This window comes from Camelina sativa, chromosome 11 (genome assembly GCF_000633955.1).
Source record: "Camelina sativa cultivar DH55 chromosome 11, Cs, whole genome shotgun sequence".
Lineage (NCBI taxonomy): Eukaryota > Viridiplantae > Streptophyta > Magnoliopsida > Brassicales > Brassicaceae > Camelina > Camelina sativa.
The window spans coordinates 3718460-3732580 of record NC_025695.1 but is presented as its reverse complement, the minus strand read 5'-3'; the positions used below and the strand labels follow the sequence as shown (position 1 = coordinate 3732580).

Genomic DNA, 14121 nt, shown 5'->3' with positions numbered 1-14121 from the left:
GATCTCACCGGTGTCAGGAATAACCGGTGGAATGTAGAAGAAGTACTCATTGGTTCAAAACTTGATAATGGTGTTGGGAAGCGACGTTGGGTACGCGGAGAACAGAGGAGCAAAAGCTGGCGGAGAGAGTTGGCGGTAGATTTGGAGGCTAAAGCGCTTCGGTTTAAAACCAAGAATTTCGCACCCGAGACGAGTGGAGATACATCATCAATTATGAAGAGGAATCTTTCCCATTGGAGATCACCGTAAGCTATACCGATGATCTCTAGATCTGAAGATTTCACACTCGGCTGACCACCGGGGACTTGAAACTGAAAACCACCATGTATTATAAATGGTGACAAGCTGAGGTCTAAACAGCAAGAAGAAGAAGGGGATCGACGCCGGTGAGCAAAAGCTACCGGCGTCGTAAAGGTTGCCAGAAAATGACGCTCGAGAGGATGGAGTAGTCTTTTTTCCTTCTTGAGTTCTCCGCTGCTTCAGCCTCTTGTTTTCGTTCTCTATCACTTTTCTCGACCTACCTTTATAAAACCAAATCTTCCATGCAACAACGAAGTCCAAAAACATAGCTAAATCCAAAGATCAAAATAAACTTTTTTATTAAAGAAAAATACACTTTTAAAGAGACTTAAAACGAAGAAAGAAGAGATGAATGCCGGAAAGCAAGCTTCGTGGGCGGTGGCGACGGCAATCGCGGCGGTGGAAGTGCTTAAAGACCAAGGCGTTGCTCGGTGGAACTACCCTCTTCGTTTACTCCACAAGGAAGCAATGGCTCGCGTCCGTACCATCACAGTCCCATCTCGTCCCTCTCCTTCTCCGTCTTCATCTTCCGCCAAGCCCATGACCACCACACCCTTTGAGAAATCCTTTGAGAAAGCAATNTGACGCTCGAGAGGATGGAGTAGTCTTTTTTCCTTCTTGAGTTCTCCGCTGCTTCAGCCTCTTGTTTTCGTTCTCTATCACTTTTCTCGACCTACCTTTATAAAACCAAATCTTCCATGCAACAACGAAGTCCAAAAACATAGCTAAATCCAAAGATCAAAATAAACTTTTTTATTAAAGAAAAATACACTTTTAAAGAGACTTAAAACGAAGAAAGAAGAGATGAATGCCGGAAAGCAAGCTTCGTGGGCGGTGGCGACGGCAATCGCGGCGGTGGAAGTGCTTAAAGACCAAGGCGTTGCTCGGTGGAACTACCCTCTTCGTTTACTCCACAAGGAAGCAATGGCTCGCGTCCGTACCATCACAGTCCCATCTCGTCCCTCTCCTTCTCCGTCTTCATCTTCCGCCAAGCCCATGACCACCACACCCTTTGAGAAATCCTTTGAGAAAGCAATGGGGCTTAGCTGCTTTGGTCCCACCACCGTTAGATTCTAGATCACTCTATGTACTTGTTGTACGTAAATCAGAATGTGCGTCATTAGGAGGTCCACGATATGTTGTACTCGTTAACATTTAGCTTAAACAATATATCCTTATCAATTTTGAAATAAATCTGGCTCATGAGTTCGGTTATATATCAGACTATAACCAAAGCCAACCGGAATGTTTAAGCTGGTTTAAATTATACCAAGAAGAATCTTGACTCAACAAAAAGTTTAGACCATACATGTACACATCAGAAAATCGGATATACAACGTCTAAAGGCAGTGGACGCGATTAATTTGTTGTGAGGTGGGACAAGCTAAGAATAATGCCCACATATACCATTGTTGCTCACTTAGACCATTTATGGTCAAAAACACTTTGCCACAAAGGTAAGCCTCATTATACCACCATCACACATCACGCCAAGAAGTCAACAACTACTCCTAACCCAATTAAACCTAATCAATACAATTTAATATTAGACCGACTTCTTGAGAGTATATATATTCTTCTTTTTACCAAAACATATTTAATTACCCACTGATATTTCTAGTCTCAAATTTAATCAAATGAAGAAATTTCAGTTACTTGTTTGAAATATTACTTTTTCTATTAAATTGTAGTTTCAAATATTGTTGTAACATTTATATATTTAAGAAAATCAATTATTGTGGATGAAATTAAGATGATAGATAGCGTCAACCTACTTTTGTTGACCAAACTTGATTCTAAAGAAAGAAAGCAAAAGAGATAACAAAGATGAAGACGACTCTCTCATCTTCTTTTTCTCTGATTTTTTTTATTTTCCTCTCCATCTCTCTCTCCCTCTAGAGCTTGTTGATTGATGATCTTGAAGCAAGAAGAACCATGAGATTTCTGTTGGATGATAACGAAACCATATCGGACTCGCTCTGTAAATACAATTGTATCCAAGAGTTGAAAAGTATAGGATACTGTTCATCCTATTGTCTTGACGAGTGTCCTTCCATCTGCGAGATCGTCGTAGTCACAGGTCTTACTCCACCTGCAGTGATCCACCATGACGACAACCTAAAGAGGATCTTGATCATCTCGGCTTCATCTATCATCACAACTCTGTTTCTCCTTACTTTACTTGTCCTCTGCTTCAAGTTTTACTATAGGAGAAGATTAATGACAATATCAAGAAGATGGAGCATGGAAGAAGCTAGGAACTGGGATTTTGATGGACCGTCACCGGTTATCGTGGATCATCCGATATGGCATATCAGAACCATCGGGTTGAATCCAACGGTTATAAGTTCGATCGAAGTGTGTAAGTATAGTAAAAAAGATGGTGTTGTGGAAGGAACTGATTGTTCTGTATGTTTAAGCGAATTCGAAGAGGGAGAGACGCTTAGATTGTTACCAAAGTGTAAACACGCTTTTCATCTTTCTTGTATTGATACATGGCTTAGATCACACACCAACTGCCCGCTCTGTCGTGCTCCTATCGTTGTGACCAACACGATGATAATTGATGATCGTATAAGTGAGAGTCAAGAAGAGATCCGTGTGACGATGATGATTCCAGAAGAAAGTGGAGATGATGGTAATATAGATGAAGAAATCGAGGAAGAAAGAGATGGGTTTGTTAGTAATATTATTAGTAGAGATCATCATGACGGTGAGTCGCAGTCGCAGCAGCGGGTGAGACGATCAGTGTCGTTGGATTCGTTATCGGGTTCAAGGGTAAGTGAACTTGTTGTCGGTAGAGAAAAGGAGAAGTTGAAGAGAGGCAATACTGGATCTTCTTTAGTTGGGAGGTCAAGTTTCTTGAAGAGATCTATCTCTTACAGTGGAAAGTAGTATCAGTTACGATAAGAGATCTTCATCATTGCTATATGAATAAAAAAAAAAAAAAAACAAGTCCATCAAGTAAGTTTCTTAGGGGAAGACTACTCAAAATCAACCCCTAATGATATACGATTTTGTTAATCAGAGCTGCTAGCTAGCCACTCTTTGTAAAGTCAAAGGAATTGATCATATGCAGCTTCTTCTACTCTGCTTTGGATTTTTGGGATTATGTTGATAATTATAAATATACACCAAAGTTTCATTGTATTTGTCTTATGTGAATGGATAAGCTTTTAAATCAGTTTTTAAGTGTTAAACGGTGCGTTTCATTAAAAGAAGGCTTCATCTTTATCGGTTAATCTCTTCTGTCACAGACAACTCTGTCTTCTTGTTCAACGAGAGAACCCAATCACCAGATATGTCCTCGTTCTTCAAGGAGAAGTCTTCATCTTTACCTATTTAGGTTAGATTTTTTTTTCACGAATTATGAATTTGATTATAATTTTACGGTTTAGTTGTAGGATCGCTGTTAGTAGAACTGATGGTTTGGATTGGTATTATGATCGTGGTTGGGTTTTGATCTATAACAATAGAATTTTTGTATACTAGTCGAGATGATTGAAGATTGAGTCGTCGGAGTCACATTGCATATGTCTATCGCGAATCCATCAACTGTTTGATTTTAGAAATTATTAGGGTTTCTACTGTTTGAAATTTGGGGATTACTATCTGGCTTACAAATCATGCTGTTATTTTCTCCTGTAAATAAACTACACGCTGTTTTTTCATAGAGAAAACGACAGACGGACAGATAGACAAACTAGATTTTAACAGAACTGTTAGTTAAAGAACTTAAGATGAACGGAACATAGATGACGTCTCTGGGTCTGTCAGTTTTTCTTTCCTTTTTTAGTTGACTAAGGTCATAATTTGTTTCGGATTTTTTGGTATGTATAACATTTAAATTTATCAAATAGATCTTCTTCTTTTTTTTTTCCGTGTAAATCTTGGTAATTTATATGCATTACAGTTAAACTCTTGTTGATATATATTTTATTGTTGTCATTTGCTTAATTCACATTCCTTGTTAAAGCTTTATTATGGTAAGTTACATTAGGTTAGGGGGGGGTGGGGTCAAAAACTGACACGACACGAAAACTTTGGTTTCTCCGTCATTGTTGGAGAAATGCATTCACATCCACTTCTTACCCAAAAAGAAAATAAAATAATAAAATCAAAATATTTAATTTTGGAAGGGCCTCTTTGTTGTATATTATTTTTTCAGATGAAGGCTCTTCTTCTTCAGATGCTTTGTGCTTTGTTGATCCAGATTCGATATACCCAACTTTACTCTCTAGACTTCTTTCATGGCAGCCATTCCCACACACTTGTCTCTCTCTCGTGATCCTTCTCCTTCTTCCACGTCTCTCCTTCATCTCCATACTCAAGCGGCGGTATGTTTTCAATTCTCTCCCTCCTCCCCCCTCACACTGTTTCATTCATATCTGCACTGTTTAATTTCTCTATTTCATTTTTGATGATTCAGATCTTCGGTTCCAAGCATAATTTAAAGGAAACCCAGTTGAGAATTCCTCCAGCTTCTTTCAGGTTAATTTCTAGGATTTTTGATTTGGGATTGCTGCTCTTATCTGAGTTTTTCATCTTTAGTTTTGACAATTTAATAAGAACTCACATGGTGAATGATTCATTGTACTTTTTTTTGGGACCCTTACATCTTATGTTTTAGCTTCTTATATTATATAAGTAGTGTGTGTGTGTGTCTTATTATAAGATTTGCAAAAGAAGTTTTTGTTTTCTTATGCTTCAAATGCCAAAATCTCAGTGGAGTTGTTTTCTATTATTCAAATGTTCTGATTTAGTTTTTACCTTTGTGGTGTTTGCAGAATTAAAAAAACTGCCAACTTGCGAGTGATGGCTTCAGGAAATACACCTGGACTGACTCAGGAAGCTAATGGGGTTGCAATTGACAGAGAAAACAACACTGATGTATTTGACGACATGAAACAGCGGTTCCTTGCCTTCAAGAAGCTTAAGTACATGTAAGTGGCAGAGTACCTATTCTTTTCAGTCTTTTGCTTTTTCAATGGTGCCTTTCTATTACCTCACCTGATGATATATATAATATATACGCTTGAGCAGGGATAACTTAGAACACTACAAAAATCTGGCAGATGCTCAAGCTCCAAAGGTAGCGTTTTACACTTTTACAAATGCTTGTGAGATATCTTCTGTTGTTTAAAAATGTTGTCTGGAGAAAGGAAATTTTTGCTAACAGTTTAAGCAACAGTTTCTGGTGATTGCTTGTGCAGACTCTAGGGTTTGTCCTTCTGCCATCCTTGGATTTCAACCGGGTGACGCATTCACTGTTCGTAACATTGCAAATTTAGTACCTTCATTTGAGGTAACACAATTTAGTGAAGATTGCCATTTTTGTAATTATAGCCTGGTTCATCTTTTGATATAGTTGTATTTTCTTGTTGCGTGAAGTCCGGACCTACTGAAACAAAAGCTGCTCTCGAGTTCTCTGTGAATACTCTTAATGTAAGTATCTATCTTATCTCTTACAGTATTCAGAATATTTTCCATTGTTTAGACTGTTCAGGGTTCTGTTTCTTTTATGAAATTGGCGTTCTACGGAGTTTGTTCTTTTCACTTAATCTCAAACCTGAAGGCAACATAAACTGCATAAATACAATGTGTAGCTACACTTTTGTAAATACATTCATTATAATTCTTCGTCTCATTGATAAATTTGTAGGTGGAGAACATCTTAGTCATTGGTCATAGCCGCTGTGGAGGAATTCAAGCTTTAATGAAAATGGAAGACGAAGTAGATTCCAGGTTTTTACTAGTTCTTGTTTCAGTCTATTGAAAAATTCATAGTTGTTGATCTTTGCCATATTGCATCTCCCTTTTAACAGAAGTTTCATACAAAACTGGGTAGTTGTGGGGAGGAAAGCAAAGGAAAGCACTAAAGCTGTTGCTTCAAACCTCCATTTTGATCATCAGTGTCAACATTGTGAAAAGGTGATGTCTTTTGGGAAAATCAGGGGAATTATATCATCTATAGATCAGTGAACTCATATATATACTATAAACCTGCAGGCCTCCATAAATAATTCATTAGAAAGGCTGCTTGGTTACCCGTGGATAGAAGAGAAAGTGCGGAATGGATCATTGTCTCTCCATGGTGGATACTATAATTTTGTTGATTGTACGTTTGAGAAATGGACGGTCGATTATGGAGCAAGCAGAGGTAAGAAGGAAGGCAGTGGAATTGCTGTTAAAGACCGGTCAGTTTGGTGCTGAGCACTAGCAAATATCTCAATCTTCATAGAGTTTTTTCATAATTCATAGAAACATCAGACCCCTTTTGCATGTGATTATCATGTGTTTGTTACCACTTGTGTTGAAGTCTTTCTCTTACTTTGTCTTATTGAGGCTAAAACTTGAGATACCCCTTCAGGTACTAATGTTTGTTTTATTGTCCAGTTGTTTCATCAGTGATTTCGTTTAGGCTCCGGATTTGTGCAATGAATTGATTGGTTTTTCTCTAAGATATAATAATTTTGCCATTGTAGTGGATTAAACGCATACATAATTGAACGCAATGTATGAAACTTTGAATATGGTCAGATTTATTTGATCGACATTGCAATAGTACATTCATCGATTACATTCATTCATTTATTCTAGATAGTTACAGATTAAAAAATTGAGTAGTGTTACAGTCAATACTCATCAATCCTATAGCTACCAACAATATATATAAGTTTCTCAGCAACATCAATAACATACATCTAATGAACTATTTATTTCCGTGGCTGCACTCTCCAATCTCTTTCATATCTCTTATGCTAAACTGACCCAAAACTCTTCTTGCCCACTCGCCAAAATAAGTCTCATCGTATCCGATCATAGCGTTCTTATATATCGACATACATCGCCTATCCGTATCGGGGAATTGACATATTTCGCCAACCGGGTCATGCCAAGAGCCTTCATGTCTCATCCCTGACCAATTAGCTCCCCATTGGAACACAAGCTGGCCAACTCCTGCAAGTTTAAGCCATCCTTTGGGGAAAAACTCCATTACACTACTATTTTTATCCATTAGAAACAAGTTGGTGAGTTGTGCACCGTGTGGTGATACTAACACATCGGTCTTCTTCATCAGCTCAACTTGCTCACAAAATGTTAGATTATTCGAATATGAAACATTAATTTCACACCCATCTACTCTCTCACACTCTCTCTTAAAGACATCAATCACCATAGACTCATTTCTGAAAGATCTGGCTCCGGTTCTCAATAGCAATGTCATACCGATTTTGGGTTTTGATGTCTCGGATGAGCTGATATTACAGTAGTTCCTGGCTTTGCATCTAATGAGATCAAAAGCTTCCATTCTTCTCTCCCTTGACATTCCACCTTCATTGTGTCTCATTACAACCGCCTTCTCAAAGCAAACCGGCTTGTCCTCATCAACAAACCGTAAGTACTCGGGTTCTTGACCGTAAGTGGCTTTGATTATCTCGCTCAACCAATGCCCCATCCCAAACCGTAGTTCTCCCCAGTGGTATAAAACCCATCTTTGAGGCTTTTCACACTGGTTTCTTAAGCTCCAAGAAACAAACGGTACAACTGCCGTTAGTCCATGCCACAAGTTACCGTAATCGTACTGGTTATAAGAAATAAACGTCAAGCCCTTCTGAAGAACAGCGTTACTCGGAAGAGCTTCAGGCCAAGCCAGCGCGTAATAGTTCCACGCCCCATCATGCTCATCAACCCCTTTCAAGCACAAAAGCCTTCCTTTGGAAGAATCTGAAGGAAATTCTTGATACTGAGCCTCGCCTTTGGTTTGGTTATCATAGAGAGAGCTCATGAACCAAGTATGACCTTCGAGTGGTTTGTTCGAGAAACGATAGTCCTTGAGAGGAAGGAATGTCACCGATTCACGTAGCTTCTCAACCAAGTAAGCCGTCTTGTTCTCGGATATTAATTGTTCAGGTTGGTATTTCAGATACGTCAAGAGTGCAGGAGGGAGTGGAAGGGAATGCTGAAAAGAAAAGATTTGGAGAAGAACAAAAATAGTGACAACGAGGCACAAGACGTTCAAGTAGAACTTAAGGGACGATAAGCAAGTAACTAGCCTACGCCAAACACTAGCTTTAGTCGTCATTGTGAAGTAGCTGAGTGAATCAAATTGAGTTAAGCAGCAGAATCAATTTAATTTGATGAAATATGTGAATTAAGCTTGTGAGGAACGTATATAATCAAAACGACTAATTAAAAAATTTACAGGCACAACCATGATGCATTAATAGCGTGGAATTAACCAACACATGCTTTCCGTTTTTCTCTCCTAGTTTTACAATTTTTTTATTGCACACTATACATTAAACTACTCTGACTTTAGATGAGGTGCATACAAATAAAATTTTCTAATCGAATTATTCATATATAATTAAGCAACTGGTCTTTGTTTAGTTTTCTTGTGTTAAAGGTCGACTGATTATATTTTATCGGCTTTTGTGCTAGATCGGTAGATCCATAATAGGTGAAATAGATTTAGTGCCGAATATTTAAATATATATTGAGAGCTGAAATAAATTTAGTTTCCTGATTTTTTTTTTTTTTTATTATTTTTTTTTTTTGGTANGTTGAAGTCTTTCTCTTACTTTGTCTTATTGAGGCTAAAACTTGAGATAGCCCTTCAGGTTCTAATGTTTGTTTTATTGTCCAGTTGTTTCATCAGTGATTTCGTTTAGACTCCGGATTTGTGCAATGAATTGATTGGTTTTTTTCTAAGATATAATCATTTTGCCATTGTAGTGGATTAAACGCATACATAATTGAACGCAATGTATGAAACTATGAATATGGTCAGATTTATTTGATCGACATTGCAATAGTACATTGATCATCTATTCATCTTCATTCATTTATTCTAGATAGTTACAGATTAAAAAACTGAGTATTGTTACAGTCAATACTCATCAATCCTATAGCTACCAATATAAGTTTCTCAGCAACATCAATAACATACATCTAATGAACTATTATTTCCGTGGCTGCGCTCTGCAATCTCTTTCATATCTCTTATGCTAAACTGACCCAAAACTCTTCTTGCCCACTCGCCAAAATAAGTCTCATCGTATCCGATCATAGCGTTCTTATATATCGACATACATCGCCTATCCGTATCTGGGAATTGACATATTTCCCCAACCGGGTCATGCCAAGAGCCTTCATGTCTCATCCCTGACCAATTAGCTCCCCATTGGAACACAAGCTGGCCAACTCCTGCAAGTTTAAGCCATCCTTTGGGGAAAAACTCCATTACACTACTATTTTTATCCATTAGAAACAAGTTGGTGAGTTGTGCACCGTGTGGTGATACTAACACATCGGTCTTCTTCATCAGCTCAACTTGCTCACAAAATGTTAGATTATTCGAATATGAAACATTAATTTCACACCCATCTACTCTCTCACACTCTCTCTTAAAGACATCAATCACCATAGACTCATTTCTGAAAGATCTGGCTCCGGTTCTCAATAGCAATGTCATACCGATTTTGGGTTTTGATGTCTCGGATGAGCTGATATTACAGTAGTTCCTGGCTTTGCATCTAATGAGATCAAAAGCTTCCATTCTTCTCTCCCTTGACATTCCACCTTCATTGTGTCTCATTACAACCGCCTTCTCAAAGCAAACCGGCTTGTCCTCATCAACAAACCGTAAGTACTCGGGTTCTTGACCGTAAGTGGCTTTGATTATCTCGCTCAACCAATGCCCCATCCCAAACCGTAGTTCTCCCCAGTGGTATAAAACCCATCTTTGAGGCTTTTCACACTGGTTTCTTAAGCTCCAAGAAACAAACGGTACAACTGCCGTTAGTCCATGCCACAAGTTACCGTAATCGTACTGGTTATAAGAAATAAACGTCAAGCCCTTCTGAAGAACAGCGTTACTCGGAAGAGCTTCAGGCCAAGCCAGCGCGTAATAGTTCCACGCCCCATCATGCTCATCAACCCCTTTCAAGCACAAAAGCCTTCCTTTGGAAGAATCTGAAGGAAATTCTTGATACTGAGCCTCGCCTTTGGTTTGGTTATCATAGAGAGAGCTCATGAACCAAGTATGACCTTCGAGTGGTTTGTTCGAGAAACGATAGTCCTTGAGAGGAAGGAATGTCACCGATTCACGTAGCTTCTCAACCAAGTAAGCCGTCTTGTTCTCGGATATTAATTGTTCAGGTTGGTATTTCAGATACGTCAAGAGTGCAGGAGGGAGTGGAAGGGAATGCTGAAAAGAAAAGATTTGGAGAAGAACAAAAATAGTGACAACGAGGCACAAGACGTTCAAGTAGAACTTAAGGGACGATAAGCAAGTAACTAGCCTACGCCAAACACTAGCTTTAGTCGTCATTGTGAAGTAGCTGAGTGAATCAAATTGAGTTAAGCAGCAGAATCAATTTAATTTGATGAAATATGTGAATTAAGCTTGTGAGGAACGTATATAATCAAAACGACTAATTAAAAAATTTACAGGCACAACCATGATGCATTAATAGCGTGGAATTAACCAACACATGCTTTCCGTTTTTCTCTCCTAGTTTTACAATTTTTTTATTGCACACTATACATTAAACTACTCTGACTTTAGATGAGGTGCATACAAATAAAATTTTCTAATCGAATTATTCATATATAATTAAGCAACTGGTCTTTGTTTAGTTTTCTTGTGTTAAAGGTCGACTGATTATATTTTATCGGCTTTTGTGCTAGATCGGTAGATCCATAATAGGTGAAATAGATTTAGTGCCGAATATTTAAATATATATTGAGAGCTGAAATAAATTTAGTTTCCTGATTTTTTTTTTTTTTTATTATTTTTTTTTTTTGGTAGCCTAATAATTTTTATTAGAACCAATTTGTGAAGAAAGATCATAGTTTTTATAAGATGAGATGGAACTCGTGAGGGTAAAAAAAAAAACTAACTTGATTTGCCGAAGAAGTTGATTGATTGCATGTTTGAAAAACGACATTTATCAAATCTGCGTCCACATTGTTTTTTTTTTCTGCAATTATAAAGACGTTCGTATATGATAGTTTATATATTTATTAGACCAACAAAATTTAAGAGATAAATAATACTTAGAGGGGTTATTAGTGCTATACTTTTTTAATAGATTTAGAAATCCAAACAAAAATAACGTGTTATTTAATTATTTATTTTAAAATATTTATTAAAATTATGTGTTATTGGTTCTATGGTTTACAAATACTTGTTAAAATTCTATGTTATTCATTTAATGATTTGTTTTTTGGATTTCAAAATTCATATTAATTGATTTGAAACTGTAAAAAAAAAAGNGCCCACTCGCCAAAATAAGTCTCATCGTATCCGATCATAGCGTTCTTATATATCGACATACATCGCCTATCCGTATCTGGGAATTGACATATTTCCCCAACCGGGTCATGCCAAGAGCCTTCATGTCTCATCCCTGACCAATTAGCTCCCCATTGGAACACAAGCTGGCCAACTCCTGCAAGTTTAAGCCATCCTTTGGGGAAAAACTCCATTACACTACTATTTTTATCCATTAGAAACAAGTTGGTGAGTTGTGCACCGTGTGGTGATACTAACACATCGGTCTTCTTCATCAGCTCAACTTGCTCACAAAATGTTAGATTATTCGAATATGAAACATTAATTTCACACCCATCTACTCTCTCACACTCTCTCTTAAAGACATCAATCACCATTGACTCGTTTCTGAAAGATCTGGCTCCGGTTCTCAATAGCAATGTCATACCGATTTTGGGTCTTGATGTCTCGGATGAGCTGATATTACAGTAGTTCCTGGCTTTGCATCTAATGAGATCAAAAGCTTCCATTCTTCTCTCCCTTGACATTCCACCTTCATTGTGTCTCATAACAACCGCCTTCTCAAAGCAAACCGGCTTGTCCTCATCAACAAACCGTAAGTACTCGGGTTCTTGACCGTAAGTGGCTTTGATTATCTCGCTCAACCAATGCCCCATCCCAAACCGTAGTTCTCCCCAGTGGTATAAAACCCATCTTTGAGGCTTTTCACACTGGTTTCTTAAGCTCCAAGAAACAAACGGTACAACTGCCGTTAGTCCATGCCACAAGTTACCGTAATCGTACTGGTTATAAGAAATAAACGTCAAGCCCTTCTGAAGAACAGCGTTACTCGGAAGAGCTTCAGGCCAAGCCAGCGCGTAATAGTTCCACGCCCCATCATGCTCATCAACCCCTTTCAAGCACAAAAGCCTTCCTTTGGAAGAATCTGAAGGAAATTCTTGATACTGAGCCTCGCCTTTGGTTTGGTTATCATAGAGAGAGCTCATGAACCAAGTATGACCTTCGAGTGGTTTGTTCGAGAAACGATAGTCCTTGAGAGGAAGGAATGTCACCGATTCACGTAGCTTCTCAACCAAGTAAGCCGTCTTGTTCTCGGATATTAATTGTTCAGGTTGGTATTTCAGATACGTCAAGAGTGCAGGAGGGAGTGGAAGGGAATGCTGAAAAGAAAAGATTTGGAGAAGAACAAAAATAGTGACAACGAGGCACAAGACGTTCAAGTAGAACTTAAGGGACGATAAGCAAGTAACTAGCCTACGCCAAACACTAGCTTTAGTCGTCATTGTGAAGTAGCTGAGTGAATCAAATTGAGTTAAGCAGCAGAATCAATTTAATTTGATGAAATATGTGAATTAAGCTTGTGAGGAACGTATATAATCAAAACGACTAATTAAAAAATTTACAGGCACAACCATGATGCATTAATAGCGTGGAATTAACCAACACATGCTTTCCGTTTTTCTCTCCTAGTTTTACAATTTTTTTATTGCACACTATACATTAAACTACTCTGACTTTAGATGAGGTGCATACAAATAAAATTTTCTAATCGAATTATTCATATATAATTAAGCAACTGGTCTTTGTTTAGTTTTCTTGTGTTAAAGGTCGACTGATTATATTTTATCGGCTTTTGTGCTAGATCGGTAGATCCATAATAGGTGAAATAGATTTAGTGCCGAATATTTAAATATATATTGAGAGCTGAAATAAATTTAGTTTCCTGATTTTTTTTTTTTTTTATTATTTTTTTTTTTTGGTAGCCTAATAATTTTTATTAGAACCAATTTGTGAAGAAAGATCATAGTTTTTATAAGATGAGATGGAACTCGTGAGGGTAAAAAAAAAAACTAACTTGATTTGCCGAAGAAGTTGATTGATTGCATGTTTGAAAAACGACATTTATCAAATCTGCGTCCACATTGTTTTTTTTTTCTGCAATTATAAAGACGTTCGTATATGATAGTTTATATATTTATTAGACCAACAAAATTTAAGAGATAAATAATACTTAGAGGGGTTATTAGTGCTATACTTTTTTAATAGATTTAGAAATCCAAACAAAAATAACGTGTTATTTAATTATTTATTTTAAAATATTTATTAAAATTATGTGTTATTGGTTCTATGGTTTACAAATACTTGTTAAAATTCTATGTTATTCATTTAATGATTTGTTTTTTGGATTTCAAAATTCATATTAATTGATTTGAAACTGTAAAAAAAAAAGGATTCAAATCCAAGTATAAAACATGTTATTTCAAAATTCATGTATTTTGATTTTCATAATTTACAATTCTATATGAATTTAAAAATCACTTCTCCAATAAACAGCCTCTTAAATAAAAGAAAGAGATGAACATAGAAAAGTACTAATTTTAGAGACTGTTATTGGAGAATTGATTTGTAAATCCATATAGAATTGTAAATTATGAAAATCAAAACACATCGATTTTGAAATAACATGTTCTTAGGATTTGAATTCTTCTATTTTACACTTTCAAATTCATTCAAATTC

General features: G+C 37.0%; 5 protein-coding genes and 1 pseudogene across 5 annotated transcripts; 3 read left to right on the top strand and 3 right to left on the bottom strand.

Moving 5' to 3' along the window:
• On the top strand, positions 889–1642 carry LOC104721460. The gene has a single exon (XM_010439445.2). It carries the CDS (start codon positions 1105–1107, stop codon positions 1375–1377), a length of 273 nt encoding a protein of 90 aa, XP_010437747.1. The 5' UTR covers positions 889–1104; the 3' UTR covers positions 1378–1642.
• LOC104721458 lies at positions 2040–4798 on the top strand (annotated as a pseudogene).
• LOC109124824 (beta carbonic anhydrase 5, chloroplastic-like) lies at positions 4468–6725 on the top strand. Its single transcript, XM_019233162.1, has 9 exons — positions 4468–4638; positions 4731–4792; positions 5089–5244; positions 5345–5393; positions 5493–5606; positions 5693–5746; positions 5964–6046; positions 6127–6232; positions 6311–6725. Exons 1-9 carry the CDS (start codon positions 4552–4554, stop codon positions 6512–6514), a joined length of 915 nt encoding a protein of 304 aa, XP_019088707.1. The 5' UTR covers positions 4468–4551; the 3' UTR covers positions 6515–6725.
• On the bottom strand, positions 6867–8462 carry LOC104721456. The gene has a single exon (XM_010439443.2). The coding sequence runs from the start codon at positions 8385–8387 to the stop codon at positions 7014–7016; it is 1374 nt and encodes a 457-aa protein (XP_010437745.1). The 5' UTR covers positions 8388–8462; the 3' UTR covers positions 6867–7013.
• Positions 9243–10712, bottom strand: LOC104727592. Its single transcript, XM_010446684.2, has one exon. It carries the CDS (start codon positions 10635–10637, stop codon positions 9243–9245), a length of 1395 nt encoding a protein of 464 aa, XP_010444986.1. The 5' UTR covers positions 10638–10712.
• On the bottom strand, positions 11378–12961 carry LOC104727591. Its single transcript, XM_010446683.2, has 2 exons — positions 11588–12961; positions 11378–11383 (listed from the first exon to the last, which is right to left on the bottom strand). The coding sequence occupies exons 1-2, from the start codon at positions 12884–12886 to the stop codon at positions 11378–11380; spliced, it is 1305 nt and encodes a 434-aa protein (XP_010444985.1). The 5' UTR covers positions 12887–12961.

Coding starts and splice junctions, on each gene's coding strand:
- LOC104721460 (XM_010439445.2), top strand. CDS start 1,105: ATGAATGCCGGAAAGCAAGCTTCGTGGGCGGTGGCGACGGCAATCGCG.
- LOC109124824 (XM_019233162.1), top strand. CDS start 4,552: ATGGCAGCCATTCCCACACACTTGTCTCTCTCTCGTGATCCTTCTCCT. Junction 5,394..5,492: donor CAGATGCTCAAGCTCCAAAG/GTAGCGTTTTAC, acceptor TTTAAGCAACAG/TTTCTGGTGATTGCTTGTGC. Junction 6,233..6,310: donor AGTGTCAACATTGTGAAAAG/GTGATGTCTTTT, acceptor ATAAACCTGCAG/GCCTCCATAAATAATTCATT.
- LOC104721456 (XM_010439443.2), bottom strand. CDS start 8,387: ATGACGACTAAAGCTAGTGTTTGGCGTAGGCTAGTTACTTGCTTATCG.
- LOC104727592 (XM_010446684.2), bottom strand. CDS start 10,637: ATGACGACTAAAGCTAGTGTTTGGCGTAGGCTAGTTACTTGCTTATCG.
- LOC104727591 (XM_010446683.2), bottom strand. CDS start 12,886: ATGACGACTAAAGCTAGTGTTTGGCGTAGGCTAGTTACTTGCTTATCG.